Source organism: Schistosoma haematobium, chromosome 2 (genome assembly GCF_000699445.3).
Source record: "Schistosoma haematobium chromosome 2, whole genome shotgun sequence".
In the NCBI taxonomy this organism is placed as follows: domain Eukaryota; kingdom Metazoa; phylum Platyhelminthes; class Trematoda; order Strigeidida; family Schistosomatidae; genus Schistosoma; species Schistosoma haematobium.
In genome coordinates, this window is record NC_067197.1 from 6,538,400 (window position 1) to 6,557,305 (window position 18,906).

General features: G+C 40.4%; 1 protein-coding gene across 2 annotated transcripts; it reads right to left on the reverse strand.

Moving 5' to 3' along the window:
- Positions 1-1,532: 1,532 nt before the first annotated feature.
- MS3_00006100 (uncharacterized protein) lies at positions 1,533-6,110 on the reverse strand (the record flags this gene model as incomplete). Of its 2 annotated transcripts, none has more annotated exons than XM_051214209.1 (2): positions 5,844-6,110; positions 1,533-3,061 (listed from the first exon to the last, which is right to left on the reverse strand). In XM_051214209.1, exon 2 carries the CDS (start codon positions 2,971-2,973, stop codon positions 2,497-2,499), a length of 477 nt encoding a protein of 158 aa, XP_051067356.1. In that variant the 5' UTR covers positions 2,974-3,061; positions 5,844-6,110. The 2 variants fall into 2 exon arrangements, with proteins under 2 accessions (XP_051067356.1, XP_012794193.2); XM_012938739.3 differs by lacking the exon at positions 5,844-6,110 and adding an exon at positions 3,628-5,843 and having other exon boundaries at positions 2,497-3,061.
- Positions 6,111-18,906: the final 12,796 nt, after the last annotated feature.

The following is an 18,906-nucleotide window of genomic DNA, read 5'->3' on the forward strand; positions in this document are numbered from 1 at the left end:
TGAAAACTTGGAAGTTGGGAAATCCCATACTAAAACGAAACAGCTGTTCAGTGTTCCACAGTTTTCCTTGATGGTCTACCTAAGAGTAGTTTATGGTACCAAGTCTATAAAAATTCTGTGATCTCCCAAAAACCCTACACTGACAAGAATCACCAATGAAGGATTGGTTGTTTTACACTAATACAAAACATGTCAATATTATTTACAATTGATTGGTCACTGGGAAGTGACCAATGTCATGTCCTTTGTGTAGATTGATTTCTATCGGTCAAGTTGCAATGTAGCCATTAGTCTAGGTGACTCAACATCGCGTGTGTTATGCTGAGATATAAGGTGGTAGTTGGATGTAGTCAACAGGAAACGCTAGACCTACGTTTCGTACTATTTGGCATTTGTGAGCAAGGTATACCTGTAATATCGAAGGGATTGGTGCTACCTGAAGGATTTGATCGCATGTTACCCAGATTCATGGTCAGAGAAGTTACCACTGGCCTATATGTTCGTGTTAATTATGACTTCATAATCGATTATCACATAAAACTCTGTTAACTGAATTATAAACCTATTAAGATTCCACTGACAATGTAGAAATAAATAAAAATTTGTTCGTTTTCTTCATTCCATCTACGATCAATTGATAGTTTAAATGCATGGATTGATAAGGTTTATCACTGTTTTACCATAAATACATTAAAATGACAACTCAAAAAGTTGAAATATGTAACTGATATACCAAACGTCCTGGTATGGTCGAGGGTAGGGAGAGTCCGCTCTTTCAAGATGCCTTCGCGCTGCAGTTTTGTTTTCGAAATTGAGGACGAAAGGCGAATGCCCGACTCTTAAACCGGGCGGGTAGGTACACTGATACACTTAGGGGAGCTGGAAAACCCTGACTCCAAACTACTGGTACACATGGGCTCCAGGATCCCAAGGGAACAAATGGTGTATGAACCAATTGTTGGTCACCGGCTAACATGGAACCGCATCTCTTGACGTTGTACCATTGCTTTGTGAACTAGACATACAGGTCAAGACCCCGGGTTGCGGCCGCCCAAGAAAACCACCTGCTTTGATTTGGGCAGTACCCCATCCGTTATACAAACTTTGTTTGGAGTATATACAATCTGGTGCCCCTTTGTGTCAAGATTTATGCGTTGAAGAAGATAATAAAAGTAGCTGATGTATCAATTTTAAGTTAGCATTACGTGGTCAAAGGTAATCGTCAGGAGACCCTGAATCTAGGTATCCTGCTACTCTTCGGCAATGTGTACCTGCAGTTTCGAAGTTAATGATGCACCCTAAGAAATTAGAACTCATATCAACTGGTTCCACAACCCGAGGTATCAGCTGCCCCAAGATTGGAGAAAGCTCTTGCCGACAAGGGAGAAACCTACGTCCAGAGTTTCCTGAAGACTACCTCCAACCACGTAACATCAAAATAGTACATGTGATGCCATGTCACTTAGATTATCGACCACAATGCAACCTGATCCATGGAACCCGGTCAGCACTAAGGACCAGATAAGCATGATATTGATCACTACATAGTGATCAATCTACACAAACAAATGTATTCTTCTTTTAGTCAAGGAATTGTTATTATTCCTTAGCTACCTGAATTAAATAGCTGGAAACGGGGTTCAAGACTATGAGTTATTGGCAGAAAGCCATATGTTCTAACCTGTCTAATGGTAAGGTCATTTGAAGAGTGATAAGACTAGAAATCAATAAGTTCAAAGTTTGTAGAAATGTAGTAGGATGTAGCGGCAATAAAGCATTTCTTACAGATAACCAGCGTCCGATAGACGGAAGGGATAGAAAACATATGTCCTAGAAACTAGCACACCCTCCACTTGTTCCACAGGCTTTAGACATTAGACATAAGGTTTAGAAAGTACAGAGCAAGTGCCAAAAACTACTTACAAAAATGCTCTGTGTGGCTGACATCCAGTAGTTATTCCTCGAGTTCTGGGATAATGTTACCAAGTAGACAAGATCATCAATGTTAAATTAATTTATTGAATCTTGTTTACGTCAAATGAAAATAAGACAAGATGAAACAAATCAAACTTCTTCCTTAATTCAAAACAGAATTTTTAGATACTAGGTATAAGGTTAATATAAATTTTAAAACTATCCAAAAAATCAACATTAACAACAACATATTCACAGATTTGCCTTGTTAAGAGTTGAAAAAAATAGGGTGATTTCAGATTGCGAAAAATAAAACAATGTGTTTCATAACTGCAAAAAAATCCATGAATTGCTATTTTCTTGTAAAGACAGTTTATAACATAGCTAAGAGATGAATATCAGATACAAGTGAATGCATTAAACTGCATGTTTAAATTGTAAAGCATAGTATAACATGTAATTATATTATTTAGAAAATTCACGCAAAAAAAAACACAACAATAATCGATAAGGAATGGCAGTTGATGTAAAAAAAACAAGATCAGAGAGAGAAATCTTTCTCATCAATTAAACAAACAACCATTAGAAAGCATGCATACGATCTTTAATATTTTGTTCTCGATATGTTTTTATCATTGAATAAATGAATAAAATGAAGAGAACACCATTGATAGCAAGAACAATGGATCCTTCCAATAAATAAGATGGCATAATATACACTTTAAGATGAGCAGTAACAGTGGTATTGACTTCAACATTTACACAGTTATATTCACCAGAATCAGGTATAGTAAGATTAGTCATTTTTAGGATACCATCTTCATTAATAAATCGACCATCTTCTGATGTGTTACCATTTAATAGAACTGTTCCATCAAACAATATCCACCTTAAGTCTGAATTATAGGATGAGTTTTCGAAAGAACATTCAAAAATTCCAGACTCATGAACACGCAGCGCTTGAGCAATAGGACTAACAGATAACTCTTCACAAACCCCATAGATGGTAAATTGAATAACAGTTAAATATAGTATGTAAAACCAATTTGGACGATTCATTTGAAAAATCAGAAGTTTGTGAAGAGAGCTGAACGAATTACAATAAAAATTTAAACTGATGATATTCGAAGAGAGGTTGAAAACAGTGCTGAAAAAAATACAAAAAAATTATACATTCAAAGTCGGCTTGAATTTGTTGGAACATTACTAGTACCAAAATACAGGTAAGTGTTTGAAAAGTCTGTAGTTCCCACTCATTGATTAATACTAAGATTTATGATATCATGGTATCGGAATATTTTTAGCCTCCACGTTAGAAGTACGTTATAACATCGCTTAGCATCATAACTACACTGTTAAAAATATGAAATTCCTAAATATAAAATATAAACAAATTGATTCTAGTACTGACTTAACGTGATTCTCGTTCATTGTATTAATTCATTTAGTGTAGTGCGTTCAATTGACAGTTTGACAAGATTATGCAATCAAATAATCAGATGATTTAATTAGAATCCAAATTACTTGTTTACGTCTATTACTCCTCGCGGAGGAGCACAGGCCGTCCACCAGTACTCTTCATCCAACTCTGTCCTGGGCAATCCTTTCCAGTTGCTATTCATCCTTTTCATATCTGCTTCTATTTCCCGACGGAATGTGTTCTTTGGCCTTCCTCTTTTCTAATTCCCTTATGGATTCCAAGTTAGATCTTACCTCGAGATACACTCCCACCATTTCCGTAATGTATGTCCTACCCACTTCCAACGTCTTTTCCTCATTTCCTCTTCAGTTCGAAACTGGTTTGTCCTCTCACACAGTACACTGTTACTGATAGTATCCGGTCAACAGATATTCAGTATCTTGCGTAGACAACTCTCTATAAATACTTGCACCTTCTTCATCATGGTTGTGGTAGTTCTCCACGTTTCATCTCCATACAGTAGAACTGAACTGTCTTGACGTTCGTATTGAAGATTCTCACTTTGATATAGGTTGACAGACAGTTGTTTTGATTCCCATATGTTCTTCAATTGTAGGAATGCGGCCCTTGATCTGGTAATTCTCGCCTTTACGTCTGCATCCGATCGTCCATGTTCATCGATGATGCTTCTCAGGTTAGTCAAAGATTCCACATTTTCCAGAGTTTCTCCATCAAGTGCGATTTGTTTCGCTGGCGTTCTCTGTGTTGTGTTTGAGGACCTCTCTTCTTCCTTTGAGTATACTGAGACCTACTGATGTAGAGGCTTATGCTACACTGGTTGCTTTGACCTGCGTTTGTTGGTGTATGGGATAGAAGGGACAGGTCATCTGTGAAGGCCAAATCGTCTAATTGATTCTGAGCTGTTGATTGTATTCCGTGCTCCTACTCAGATGTCGAGGTCTTCATAATCCAGTCGACAACCAGAAGAAAGAGAAAAAATGAGAGTAAGCAATCTTCTCTGACACTGGCCCTCACTTGGAATGCATCTGTTAGATGTCTTCCATGCACGACTTTGCATTGTAATCCGTCGTATGAGTTCCAGACTCTCCTGTGATTTTCACCTCACAAGCCTTTTACGAGTGTGGAGCAATGAAGTTAAAGTTCTGTAGTCTGTAAGCGATGCAATCCATCAAGTTAATGTAAATTGCAACCACTGAAAGAAAAACCACCATATCATTCGTACTTCGATAGTACCGTAAGACACCTCAAACAACATAGAAAGTCCACACAAAATACTTTCATGGATTAACAACAAACTGATAATGTAAAACCTTTCAACTATTGTTGAATGAAACTGATGTAGAGGGAAATACTTCAACCACTAGACTAGACTTGAAAAACCAAGTTCAATAAGTGCACATTACTACCAACTTGATAATAAGTGCAGCTTACGTTCGCCGTTAAAATATTCTCGAGATGAAATTAAACAAAAGTAGTTTGACCATTGCTGACAAAGTTCTGTTACACTTAAATGCATTATAAGGAATTCCGCATTAATTTATCTGAATAAACATAGAATATCCATTGATGCATAAAACAATAACGATTGGTTCAGTGAAGAGTTCACACTTTAGAAATGAACTAACTGAACACAAGACACTTCATTGAACCAATAATTCTTGTTTTGTTTAACTGAAAACTACTTATGATACTAATTTCGATGGAATCAATTGAAATCGGCGAAAAAAAAATTATGGGTATACATACATCTTTCTTCCCCGAGTCGTTAACAATACGTGCTTTTGGTCAAAGATAGCGGTTGAATTTATCATATGTCAGTGAAATAAAGAGCTATCAAACGCCCTGGCATGATCGAGGGTATACAGGGTTCACTCACACCTAGAATGCTCTCATACATCCACACTTTGATAGGCACCACCAGGAAAATTCTACTCATTGCATCCACACGACACGAGTGATCTTCACAAAAGTGAGATAATGAAAAGCGAATGTCTGAAGTTTAAGCTAAGTTGTTGAGTAAGGAAGACTTATCTAGGAAAGTTCAAAAACCCTGATTCCAAACCAATGGTGCACCGAGCTCCAGTATGCTAAGAGAAAAAGTAGTATATGAACCTAGATCAGCAATTAGATACCATGAGGATTTAATTTATTAGTGCCTCTTCTGCCCTGGAGCTCTGAGCAACCCATTTTAAACAGAACAAAACATATTGTTCCAATTGAGAGTTTTGTTTTCAGTCAATTTATTCCTAAAGCGTGAACTCGTCATCGAAATAATCACTGGGTATTTTGTTTATTCAGTTAAATTAACGTGAAATTCCTTTCAGCATTCAAAGTACGGCTTAAAGATGCCACAAGTATTCAGTGTTTGACAACGCTTTAACCAGTAACACCTAATATAACTCGTACCCACTATCACGTTCACATATGTGAATGTGATGTGTGTTTCGATATTGCAACATGGTTCACCAAGTATACAAGACATGCTCACCTTAGATACTAGTTGATACAAAGAAATTAGGTATTTTATCGAAGAAAAGGACAGAAACTTAGGTCAACACAAACACATCCAAATAGCGAAACTGTAACTACGTCTTTTATACTTGCCGGTCTCCAGTCTTCAGTCTTCAGTAATTAGGATAGGAAGTCTGTCAACCTATATTAATCCTTGCAGTTTGTAATATTGTGGAGGTCCAATCTCGTTTTGAATATATTGACAGAAGGTGCTAATATTAAGTGTTCCGGTAGATAATTCCAGTAATTAGCTACTCGGTGCGAGAAACAAAACTCCAGACGTAAACGATTTGATCTCGGTTTTTGAACTTTCTTCGAATGTTCTCTCAAATGATTGGTCCTAGACGGAAGCAAGAGATAAGACATGTTAATACCAAAGTCATCGTTCAGTATACGATAAGCCAATGTTAGATCATCCCGTATTCTACGGTAAGATAACGGAAATAAGTTAAGGTGTCTCAGTCTGTCTTCATAAGATGGGCCAGATAGACCTTGTACCATCTTAGTACCTCGTCTTTGGACTCCTTCCAGCATATCTGCTTCATACTTGAAACAAGGACACGCTGCTTGAATCCCGTATTCTAAATGTGGTCGCACATAAATCGGGTATAGTAATCTAAACATTTCATCGTCTAAATACTGGAAAGACCTACTAATTGACCGTAATACCCTATCGCCTTTTGTAGCAGCGGCTTTACAGTGACTGGTGGTTTTGAGATCATTGCTTAATATGACTCCTAAATCTTTATAGTTTCTCACTTCGGGTAGCACGAATCCACGTGGTGTATAGTGATACGATCCGTCAGAGTTATTTGACTGCATCACTACACTCTTATTAAGATTTACTTCTAGTGACCACCTGTCTAACCATGCCACCAATGAGCTAAGATCATCCTGTAGTACCATTCTATCCAACAAACTATGTATGGGTCTCCAAATCTTTATGTCATCAGCGAAGAGTAGGACGGGTGATTTTGCTATAGTTGGCAATTCATTTACATAAAGTAAAAAGAGAAGAGGACCTAGGATTGTACCTTGAGGAACCCCACTTTTTACAGGTACCCACGAGGAGAAAGCCCCATTAACCCTTACCCTTTGCCTCCTGTCATGGAGAAAGTTACTTATCCAATCCACGACTGTATAATGGATTGCAAAACGTTCCAGTTTGAATTTAAGACCAAAGTGGGAAACCTTATCGAAGGCCTCACTTAGATCTATGAAAATCACATCCACAGGAACATTCCGATCTTTTGCAGCAGCCCAATCTTCTCGTGTAATAAGAAGATTTGTCAAGCAAGATAGGCCTTTCTGAAAACCATGTTGTGCCCTGGAGAAAAGATTTTGCCCTTCAACATAGTTTATAACATCTATACGAATGATTTTCTCCATCAGTTTTACAACTGCACTAGTTGAGCTAACAGGTCTATAGTTACTAACTAAATCCCTACTCCCAGCCTTATACACCGAACTTACTATGGCGTCTTTCCAGTCTCCAGGCAGTCTGGACTGTCTCAGATACATGTCAAATAGTATCGTTAATGGTTCAGCAATTTCATCTGATATGGCTTTCATAATCCTAGAATGAATATCATCAGGACCACTGGACTTATCAGGTTTGAGATGCTGAAGTAGCCTTAAAACAGTACCTTTCTCAATGACTACAGGGCCCATCAGTGAGCCGTCACGGTCATGATGAATCGTTGGTCGTTCCTCATTACCGATAGAAAATACCTTACTAAAATATTCCGATATAGCTTTGGCCTTTTCGGCATCATTTTCGGCCAAGATTAAAGGATTTTCTTATACCAAAAGTGATGGAATTCCATCGCTTCTCTGAGTTCGCCTTTTTATATACGAGAATAACCGTTTCGGACTATATCTAGAATCCCTAACCAATTGTTTTTCATATGATTGTCTAGTCTTACTTCTTAACGCTTTACAGGTATTCCTAATCTTACAATAACTGTGATGATGTCACAGGTATTCAGTGTTTGACAACGCTTCTACCAGTAACACCTTCTAATATATTTCGTTCCCACCCAGAGAAATCAAAAGACAGACTCGAGGAGATCGGAAGAGTATATTTGGCGATGACCAATATATCGGAATTCTCTGATCTAATCTGGCTGGCGATTGAGGTTGATGTTGAGCACAGCGTTACCACACGTGATCTGGTGCGGATGCATGACCGAGCGCCTTCAGCTAGATGAGTCCACTAAAACATATGGTCAGCATCCAATGTCGAAAACTTACAGAGCTATTTATTTTGGGGATTTATTTACCGCTACAACTGGATCTGTATTGTTCTAAGCCAGTAGAGATGAACATATTCCAGTGCTTTTTCCTTTTCCAAAGAAGTTTCCTGACTGGTTTAGTTATCCGTGGTGGACTGTTATTCGGTCTTTGTGGCACCAGGTATGGTATGAACGGGGACGTAACGAGACTAAACTTACCTTTAAATACAGACCATGCTTCTTCAACTGATAAGCTAGTATCTACAAACCAATCTGTCTTAGCGACACATTCCTGAATGGCTGATACGTTAGCTTTCCATACATTTGGGTGAGGTGCAACCTGATCATATAACATGTCCCTAGTTCTAAACGTGAATGACAAAACAGCGTGATCGCTATTCACTAACGGTGGAAGAATATTTGGGTCGTCAATATCCTCAATCTCATGAGCGATTACCAATTCCAACAGAGAAGAACCTTGGTTAACACCAATACGTGTGGGTTTGGATACATGCTGCACTAATGCATGCTCCATTATTGTTATCAGGAACCTACTATCAAAGGAGTTTATAGATCCTTCTGTGGTCATCTCAGTCCAACCAATATCAGGTGCATTAATGTCTCCTATTATCAGGCATCTGGTATTTGCACTCCAAAAATGAATGTGCTCTAAAATAAAGTCCTCAGCTAAGCAGATTGGGCTGCGATAGATGACACCGAACATAAATGTACTGCATCCAATAGCTAACTTACAGCTAATGACTTTGTAGTGGCATTGAACCATAACCACACAATCCTCAAAGCTGAACACGAGACAACTCGGAAAATAGTTATTTAATATTTAACGCGGAGAAATACCTAAGGATGGAGAAGGCGCGAACAATGAATTGAATGAATTGGAGTTGAATGGATAGCATGGCTCGACCATGCAGACGTGGTCCCTGCTGAATATTATCTTATGTCTTTTATTCATATTAAATATTTTGTTTTTTCTCTAGCCTAAGCTTGTTCTACATCATGTATTGGTGGTTGTTACGATACAGTGAGTTGGTGTAGGCGATGATGTGACTTCCACGTAAGATCTTATAGATTAGGCAGTTATATCATGACAAATCTACAAATTTAGGATTAGGTCTATTATTAGAGCAGTACTAATATCATAGTAAATCATAGTTCTACAACTTCACAAGTACCGCTATCATGGGGTTCACTAGCAGAAGAGCGGGTATTTATGCTATTGTTTATATATAACAGGACGCCACCTCCTTTTCTACATTAATGTCTATCACTCCTGAGGTAATGGTATCCGGATAATTCAGGAGTAATGTCTAAGTCATGGACTAGCCAAGTTTCTGTCACTGCTACAATGAGTGGCTTTAACCTGTCCACTAGTGCTTCTAGTTCATAGAACTTATTTCGTAGACTACGAGTGTTGGCAGATAAAACTCCTAAGTAGAACGGCTTATCCACATAGGCCTTGGTAGCATTTGCTTCCAAGACCTGACTATCCGAAAACCCACTAGTCGGAGATTTTCCTCGCCGTTTTGCAGACGGGTTTCAAGTTCAGCTAGTGCTTTCTTCCTTTTTATTCTATCTTTGAGAGACATGTCAGGTCTAACTCGGATGTCGGAATTGTCGTGACAACGAGCGCTACTTAACAGGAGATCCCGCTGCTTCTCCGATCCTAGGATTACCTTAAGGAGTCTGCATGGACGGGGTTCAACATTGTCCTTGGTCCTCTTGCCTATTCTTACCAACTTTTTAACCTGAACTCCTTTGGAGTTATCTGGTAAAATACTACGAATGTATTCTCCTAGCTTTTCTAAGTCATGCGCGTGTCTAATTTTCGGATCAGGGTCATTTGACTACCGCAATTTGCTCACAGTAATATTGGATGTTATTTGATTTTTCTTCTCAGTCACGCTAGGATGGGTTTCACTCTTACCATCAGATTTTGGTAGTGCAGTTTGTGACTCACAATAAGAGTCCACCGGTGAGTTACTAACTACCTGTGTACTGCTTACAGCTTTTTTCTTTTCCTTTCGTTTTCTACGTGCCGTAGTCCACTTTTCATCCCTCAGGACACTGGGACTATTTGGAACGGTGACGGTTTTATCCAGTTCGTCGGTTCCCACTAAAAGTGCATTGTTACCAATGTCAGTACCAGGTGGTACTACTCCCCTTGTTGATGTTAACGGAGATTTCTCTTTTACATCGGTCAGAGTCGGTTGTTTGAGGCGTCGCGTAACGGCGGTACTACACTGGCACATCCGTCACTGCCAGTGCCCGTGTTGTCAGCGCATGTGCCATCGTTCTTCTTACAGGCCAAAGCCAATAGGCTCACAGCCTCTTGTATTAGTAACGCCTTATTTGCACAGCAAAACATGCAAAGCCAATGTGAGTTAGGCTTCGAACAACTTTTGCATGCAGTGGGACTTAAGTGAGTGCACATCTTATGAAACCACTTATTGCATTCATCACATTGCATTCCCTCCTCTACAGGGAACAAACAGTTTGTTTGTCCACATTTGTGAGTACTACTGTTCAAACGTCCAAATGATTGTGGATGAAATGGAAGCTTTCGCTCAACAGGCTTCTGTATCTAATTAGTGGCTCACCGATGCCTCTAGGTGTGAACCCTAGGTGTATTTAGCAGACAAACGAGGAATATTTATAGATTATAAGGGAATACTGTCCTGAGTCCTTATGAATATGTGAAGCTTTCTCTTAAAGGACTCTTGGAAAGTCTTTTGGACTGCCTCAGCAGGCAGCAAAATCCACGATTTGACTACTCGCAAAGAGTAACAGGTATGTCGACAGTCCATTCTGCCATGTCGCGACTATAATTTTTGTGTGTTGTCCTTAGGGTGTGTTGGGACTGGCCCTTAGTAAGTATTTAATAGGGTACGCAGGAGTGTTTAAAATGCTACAAGTCAGTAGAAGGTCACAGTTGAGACGCATGAGCTCCAACGGGTGGATATTCAGTGATTTGAGGCCTTCTTCATCAGGTTTGAATCTTAGTCCTCGAAAAGATTCCGTGGCTCACCTATGAATACTTTCTGTCGTTTTTGTCCGTTTGGAGTAAAAGTGTGTGGTGTGGCGTGGAGTCGCGTTTGACTATGATCACCACTACAAGAAGACTACGTGCCAGTTAACCGATAAGATCCCCCGTAAGCCAAATATCAGAAGGCAGTTGACAGCTGTAGTCAATATGTATTCGTTGGCGATCTCGTGGTATCGAAAGAATACCGAGATCGTGACAGAGGAGAACAAGTGTGGTTACTAAGCGTAACCGAATTCATGCAAGGCCACAATCAACAAAAGGAAGAGTGTATGTGTCTTGGTACAGTTATGCAAACAAGTACGGTAGAACAACCCGTTGTACAATTGGTCATTATAATAATTGTTTCCATTACACCAATCGCGTTATCTTGATAAAAGTAGGTCACTACAAGTGGATATAGTGCTTCTTCATCTTAAATGGAGTTGAATAAAACTGCTAATGACGAAGTGTAAAGTTCGACTGTCAAACTGACCAAAAATACGCTTCAACATTATTAGTGAAAGTTTGGCGTTTTTGTCCCAGTGAGAGTAAGGTTTCAGATCATAGGATGCCAACGCTCACACATACTTCTCAACTTGTGACACCTCTACAAGGGACTCATTCACACATAGAGGATGTCTCAGATGGACTACTACACACTTCAAAGTATTGGAAGTATGTCCGTTATTTTCCTCCTATATTTTAATTCGAGTTAGATCCGCCTCAAGTGCCAGCTTTTCATTTTGGTTGCAAACTACTTTCCAATGTTCCACATTGTCAGAGAAAATTTTAAAAAATCAGATGATGCCCAAAGAGGAAGGTCATTAATATAAATTAAAAGAAGAGGTCCTAGTACTGAACTCTAGAAAACTCCACTAGAACATTCCAAAGATATCTGGGAGGTTTCATGACGACTTTAGACTCCCATGAAATCTGGATCTGTCTTCGGAAATAGTTCATGGTAGTGGAACGCTTTCATTATCTTTTAATTCACTGAAAATCCGGAATTGCAAGACACTGACGAATAGTAAGAAGTATTGATTGGGCAAGAGCCCCTAGAATAGTTTCTCTCACTACTATTGAAACGGAAGTAAATAGTAAACCCTCTTCTAAAGAAGCCAGCAGGTGAAATCACCATTATTTCTGGTAGTGGATCCCACAGTCTTCAAGCTCTTCTAAAAAACATTTGCACATCTTTTTTGTGTTCTGTTTCATCATCTGCGCTTCAGTGATTCACTCCTAGACGTAGTCTTGTTTAACGACTTATCAACTGTCTGTTGAAGTCAAACTATTGTGAGCAGTTTGTCACACCACTATTATTTAAATATTTTGTAATATACTTGTTACAGATTTAACCCTTCCAGTAAAGCTGAGTAGGATTCGTTCATAAACGAAGGTATATTGGGGTTGTTTCTTCTGAATTCGTTCCAAGAGTACAGTGTACTCTCCGAATTTTACAAACATGGAGTGAGAGTTTTTCAGAGCAAATTTTAAGCAAGTTTCGGTGACGATTCGGAATAGTCAATACTTCACGCCATATAGTGTTCTGACGAGAAAATCTATGATGCTTTGCTCATTATCGGTCGTTGCATCCTCATGAGAAGTGACGTCTAGTATATCTCACAGAGTAATACTCATTCTATATACTACGGAATCATATACTGTGCCACAATCACCCAGAAAATGTAGGGTGGATCCAATGGTAGGATTTCTACCTCAGTAGGATAAATTTCTGAGGGTAGTGTTCTCTGGAGTAGGCGGTTCAATCGCGAAGCTTTCACTGCCTTCTCAAACAACATAATTACTCCTATTCAACATTAGAATCCTCCATTTCTCCGCACTTAGGGGAATCAGGCTCTAACAGCTCAGTCAGCTGATCAACTTGTAGAATTATGGTCTTGGTCGGCATTGGTACACTTACCCTTGTTACTAGAATAATAAACTCGATCTTGAACTTTGAATCTGTCATAATAGGACTGCCTAATCTATCAGACCTTACACAGAAGTCACATCATTTTCTATAATGACCCGTCCTATCTTGTGGACAGCGGTTCCAGCCAAGGAATTTTGAAGAGAACACTTACGAAGAGGATAGATTAGCGTGTTTGGCACAGTGAATAGTGGTTTTGAGATCATTGCTTGATATGACTCCTAAATCTTTATAGTTTCTCACTTCGGGTAGCACGAATCCACGTGGTGTATAGTGATACGATCCGTCAGAGTTATTTAACTGCACCACTACACTCTTATTAAGATTTACTTCTAGTGACCACCTGTCTAACCATGCCACCAATGATCTAAGATCATCCTATAATACCATCCTATGGTGTTAGTACAGTTGGACAAACAGGTACAGTAAAACAACCACTGGTACAATTGTAAGATCCAAACTAAGTTTTGAACTGAAGAATAGCTGTCTAGGTGGGTTAGATACGCGCCCTTGCCCAATTGAAACCTAAACAATGTAACTGGGTAAAATGACGGTTCTATAATTCATCATGAATTTAAATGTACATTGTCACCTAAACAAATATGACCACCCAGCTATTCAATCATAAATTGTTCAATCAATCAGGTCTAAATTACAATAAATAAGGAAGTTGATAAAGGATACAAGAAAATTACCAATCACAACAAATAAATGTCATTCTATCCTGTCTGGATAGATCGCGCACAGATTTGTCCAAAAGATAATATTTGGTTGCTCTACAACTTAGTGAAGGCGTAAGAAAAATAAAAACTATAAGAAAATATAAATGTTAATCACTCAAATGGAATCAAAAGGACTAACAAAATGTACAACTAAAGGAATCAATAGGAACAAACTGCAAGTGTCTACATGGAGTGATTTTTACACACAAAACATTTGAAATAGATCTTACACAGTTGATTATAATAATTATTGTTTCCATTATACCAATCGCGTTCTCTTTATAAAAGTAGGTCACTACAGGAGCCCCCCACCAGAAACGGGTTACATTTTTTATACGTAGCGATTTCGTTCGTGTGACTATAGGACTAAAAGGTTGACCAACAGGAAGCGATAGTTAATCCTCGAGTTGTCACCGAAGGTCTTTTGCGTACAACGGTCCCAGGAGAAACGCGCTGTACTCACTGCTTGCGTTAGCATGCCACACCAAAGTGGTTTGTATCCAGGATCTGAAGATTGCATTGGTAGGGATGTGGACCGGAAAACACTGTAGATGTAGGACGAAACGACGTTGAGCCAAGAAACCAGAAACGGCCAAAACAACCATGTTCGAGACCAAACATATGCCAGACAGATTCGAAACCGGAATATCGACTGAGTGCGTTGACAAGAGCGTGGGCGACTAGGCCAGTTTCACCAAAATCGACCGAAGTCGACGGTACCAAACGGACGACGGCCTGCAGCGTGGGCTCAGGATACAAAAAAATCAAAGAAAGAGGGAAAAGGTGTAGCATGCATATAGTGCAGGGATAGAGTCCTACACTGTATCCGTTGTTGATTGAGAGGTTATTCGCAAAAGCGTACGGGTAGACGGCAGTCTGGTTTGTAATTTGTGAGCCTGCAATCTCGTCCGAAGTCAATGGCGGCGTGGTCTGCTGATCTAGATATGAAACTGACGTCTCTTTCGCAGATGGTGCAGATGACACGTGTTGTTGACTGGGACGTGAGAATGAGGTCTCTGATGTATCTAGTGTGGGATCTGAAGTAAATGAAGAGATCCTACTAGTAGGTTTGATAGATCTAGCATTGAGCCTCGACTTATCGGGCACAGCGCTGTCGTCGACGTGTGCTGGTTTGAGACGACCAATCTTGACTATCTTGACGCGGTCATGTCGATCGATCTTGAAGTTCTTTTCGTGACAGGAAATCATATGAAAAGATCCTTCGTAAGGCTGTTGCGAAGGTTTGCGTACCGAATCTTCTTGAATGAAAACATGTGAACAGGTAGATAACTCTCGAGGGAGAGCGACCTGTCGATGCTGTATTCGAGTTGACACCGGAAGCAGTGTTCGCATAAAATTCAGACAATCGTTGGACGTAGTCTGATTTAGCAAAATTATTACTGCTCCGTGGAATGAAAAATTCCTCGGGCAGACGCAATATCGTGCCATATACAGGTTCAGCAGCGGAACATTGAATATCTGCCCTTAAGCTCGTTCTGATACCTAGGAGGACGAGCGTTAAGGTTTCGTACCAATTGTTGTTTTTGTGTGCTCGAAGAGCACTTTTAAGTTGGCGATGAAACCATCTAACTGAACCATTTGATGCTGGGTGGTAGGTGGTATTGCTTATGTGTTCCGTACCAAGCACCCAGGTCAGTGAGGAGAATAATTGAAACTTGAATTTTTGTCCTCGGTCAGTCGTGACAGTCGAGGGACAACCGTACAGCGCTATCCATCGTTCTACGAAGCGGTGAGCAACTGTCTCTGCCGTAATAGACGTGATGAGTATAGCTTCGGGCCATCTTTTAAAGCGGTTGATGCACGTGAGTATGTGATCATATCCATGTGATGGTGGCAGTGGTCCCACAATATCTAAATGAACGTGATCGAAGCGAGCATCAGGCGTAGCGAACGTGCCATGGGGGCAGCTACGTGCCTGTGCACTTTCGATCGTTGACATCGTAAGCATTGCTTTAGCCACATACGGACATCTTTATTGATGGACGGCCAGACGTACCGTGCAGCGATGAGGTGTAATGTGGCTGCGATACCTGGATGAGACAATCTGTAGTGGCATTGGACCATAACCACACAATCCTCAAAGCTGAACACGAGACAACTCGGAAAATAGATATTCAATATTTAACGCGGAGAAATACCTAAGGATGGAGAAGGCGCGAACAATGAATTGAATGAATTGGAGTTGATCGGATGGCATGGCTCGACCATGCAGGCGTGGTCCATCTGAATGTTACCTTACATCTTCTATTCATATTAAATATATTGTTCCTTCTCTAGCCTAAGCTTGTTCTACATCATGTATTGGTAATTGATACGATACAGTGAGTTGGTGTAGGCGATGATGTGACTTCCACGTAAGATCTTATAGATTAGGCAGTTATATCATGACAAATCTACAAATTTAGGATTAGGTCTATTATTAGAGCAGTACTAATATCATAGTAGACCATAATTCTACAAATCCACGCAAAGCATCGAAGACAAGACGACGGTAAGCAGAGGGTATGATGGGTCAGGGGAAACCAGTAGAAGCATCACGCGGGATATTACCTGAGCTGGTAACAAGGAGTATTTCTAGGCACTGAAGAGATGTATAATGTTGAGCTCCCGCGCAGGAGGGATCGCTTGCTTGAGCGGCAGCCATAGCAGGAAGATCAAGCACCGGTAAAGTAATTGCATTCACTCGGATACGTGACAGAGCACCAGCAACATAGTTCTACCCGCCTTTAATGTGACGAAGGTCTGTCGTGAACTGAAAGATATAGTCCAAAGGTCTGCATTCTCGTGGTTAGTAGCCATCAGACTTGGTATGCAGAGCATAGGTTAAAGGCTTATGGTCGGTGAATAAAATGAAATTGGCGACCTTCTACTGCGTGCCGGAAATGCTTGATGGCACGGTAGGCTGCTAGCAGTTCTTGACCAAAAGCGCTATATCTCGTCCTCATGGGAGTGAGGCGTCGTGAGAAAAATTAGAGATGTTGCCAACTTCTCGAAACGTTCTGTCGCATGACGGCTCCCATAGCAAAATCCGATGCACCAACCTCTATACTAAGCGTGGCTGATGGGTCGGGACGAGCGAGGAGTGTAACTTGAGCCAGAGCAATTTCGATCTCTGAAAATGCAGCACGCGCGGCATCGTCCAATTCTAATTTGCGTGGATTACCGTGAAATAAGTCGGCTGATGGCTCGTTCTGCTGTGTGTCGGATGAAACGTCGGTAGAAGTTAACCAAACCGAAAAATGCCTTCAGTTCCTTGAATGAGAACGGTACGGTGTACTCCATTATTACACGTACTTTGTCCTCACAAGGTAAAATACCCTCTTGCTTAATAGTGTGACCTAAGAACATTATTTCCGATTTGCCCAGTTCACACTTGTCCGGGTTGACTACTATTCCATTGTCCAAAAGACGTTGGAATAAGAGTGTAAGATGTTGATAATGTTCATCTACGTTTGATGATACGATTAGCAGATCATCAATATAGACGTGAACAAAATCTAAGTCTCGTAATATGTCATCGATAAACCTTTGGAAAGTTTGAGCAGCATTCCGTAATTCAAGTGGCATTCGTAAGAACTCAAACAGACCGGAAGGAGACGTGATAGTAGTTTTCTCGATGTCTTCAAAAGCGACTGGGATCTGCTGACATGCTCGTACCAGATCGATTTCAGAAAAAGTAGTCGTGCCCTTGAGTGATGCCGTGATGTCGTTTATGTGGGGGATAGGGCAGCTATCAAAATGTGTAGCTACATTTAATGCTTAGTAGTCGCCGCATGGTCTCCAACTAACCCCATCCTTTTTGCGAAACATGTGAAGAGGTGAGGCTCAAGGGCCGTAAGAAGGACGAGTAATACCAGTAGCTATTAAACTGTCAAACTCACGTTTACCGAAAGCCAATTTATCCGGTGCCAGCCGGCGAGGTCTTGCCGTGGGTGACTATGTGGTGTACCACACGATTGGTCACCGATGGGAGCTCCTCAAGAGGTTTAGTTAGTTGGGGAATTTCTGAAATAAAGCGTGGAATACATCGTCACGCGAGTGAAAAATGCCTGTGATTCGGTACGCATTTGTCTGAGCTTTAAAGCCCATGAATTTACTGTTTGACAAAGTATAGATTAGCTGCAGCCTAAGTGAATTGATTTGTAAGTCATAGTGCTGTAGGAAATCAATACCGAGTATGGTTGTGGGAACATCGGCAATGATGAACGTCAACAGATAATATCGTCGGTTTCACAGGTTGTCCGTAAGCTGTCGTGTACCATAGGTAGGAATGGCTGAGCCATTCGCAGCGAGTAGTCGAAGCATCTTAGCTTGTGACTCACTGTTAACAATAGGTACGACAGAAATCTGAGCATCTGTATCCACTAGGTACCTAGCATTAGTATGATAATCATGCGTATGAAATAAACGGCCAACCTGGGATAAGGGGCCGGCTAGTGCGGCCACATTTACTCGTCTGCTCGGAAGTTTCCCACCTTGTGTAAGCAGGGAGCTCGACAACGGTGGGCACCGGGCCTGAAAGCGTGGTAGAACCAGCACCAACCCACACTCGCTTCTGAAGCCTCCTTTTGTCGTGGCTAGAGAAAGGAAAAACAAGTCAAAAGACTTAAAGTAGTTTGTGGCAAACATGATAAATTATTATTGTCGAATAGTCAAGGTATAGTTACACAACGTTAAAGAGAGTCAGTGTGGTTGAAGGTACCTGATGTTGTATTTGGTGGATTCGTTTATTATTCACGCCTCACATTACTCTCACCGCAAACTTAACGTTGCTTGTCTGAGGAACTCAATCACTTTTCAACCCCGTCAAGTCTAATATGACTTAAAAGAGCTTTGTAAAGTTATATTTCTCTCTATTAATGTCACTTCGGGTCGCTTTACATTCAACCCACCTGTAAATAACACTGTTAAAAACAACAATTAACTTTATTATTACTCATCATTTCCCGATCAGTTACTGACGCCTACTTTCCATTTGCCATACAACTTGACAATTTCTGGTGGATTATTATGGATCGCTTGGCGATCTTCGGTGCATGAAGACCCTCTATATGTTTGTTACCTATTCAAACGGCCGTTGGGTCTAGTGG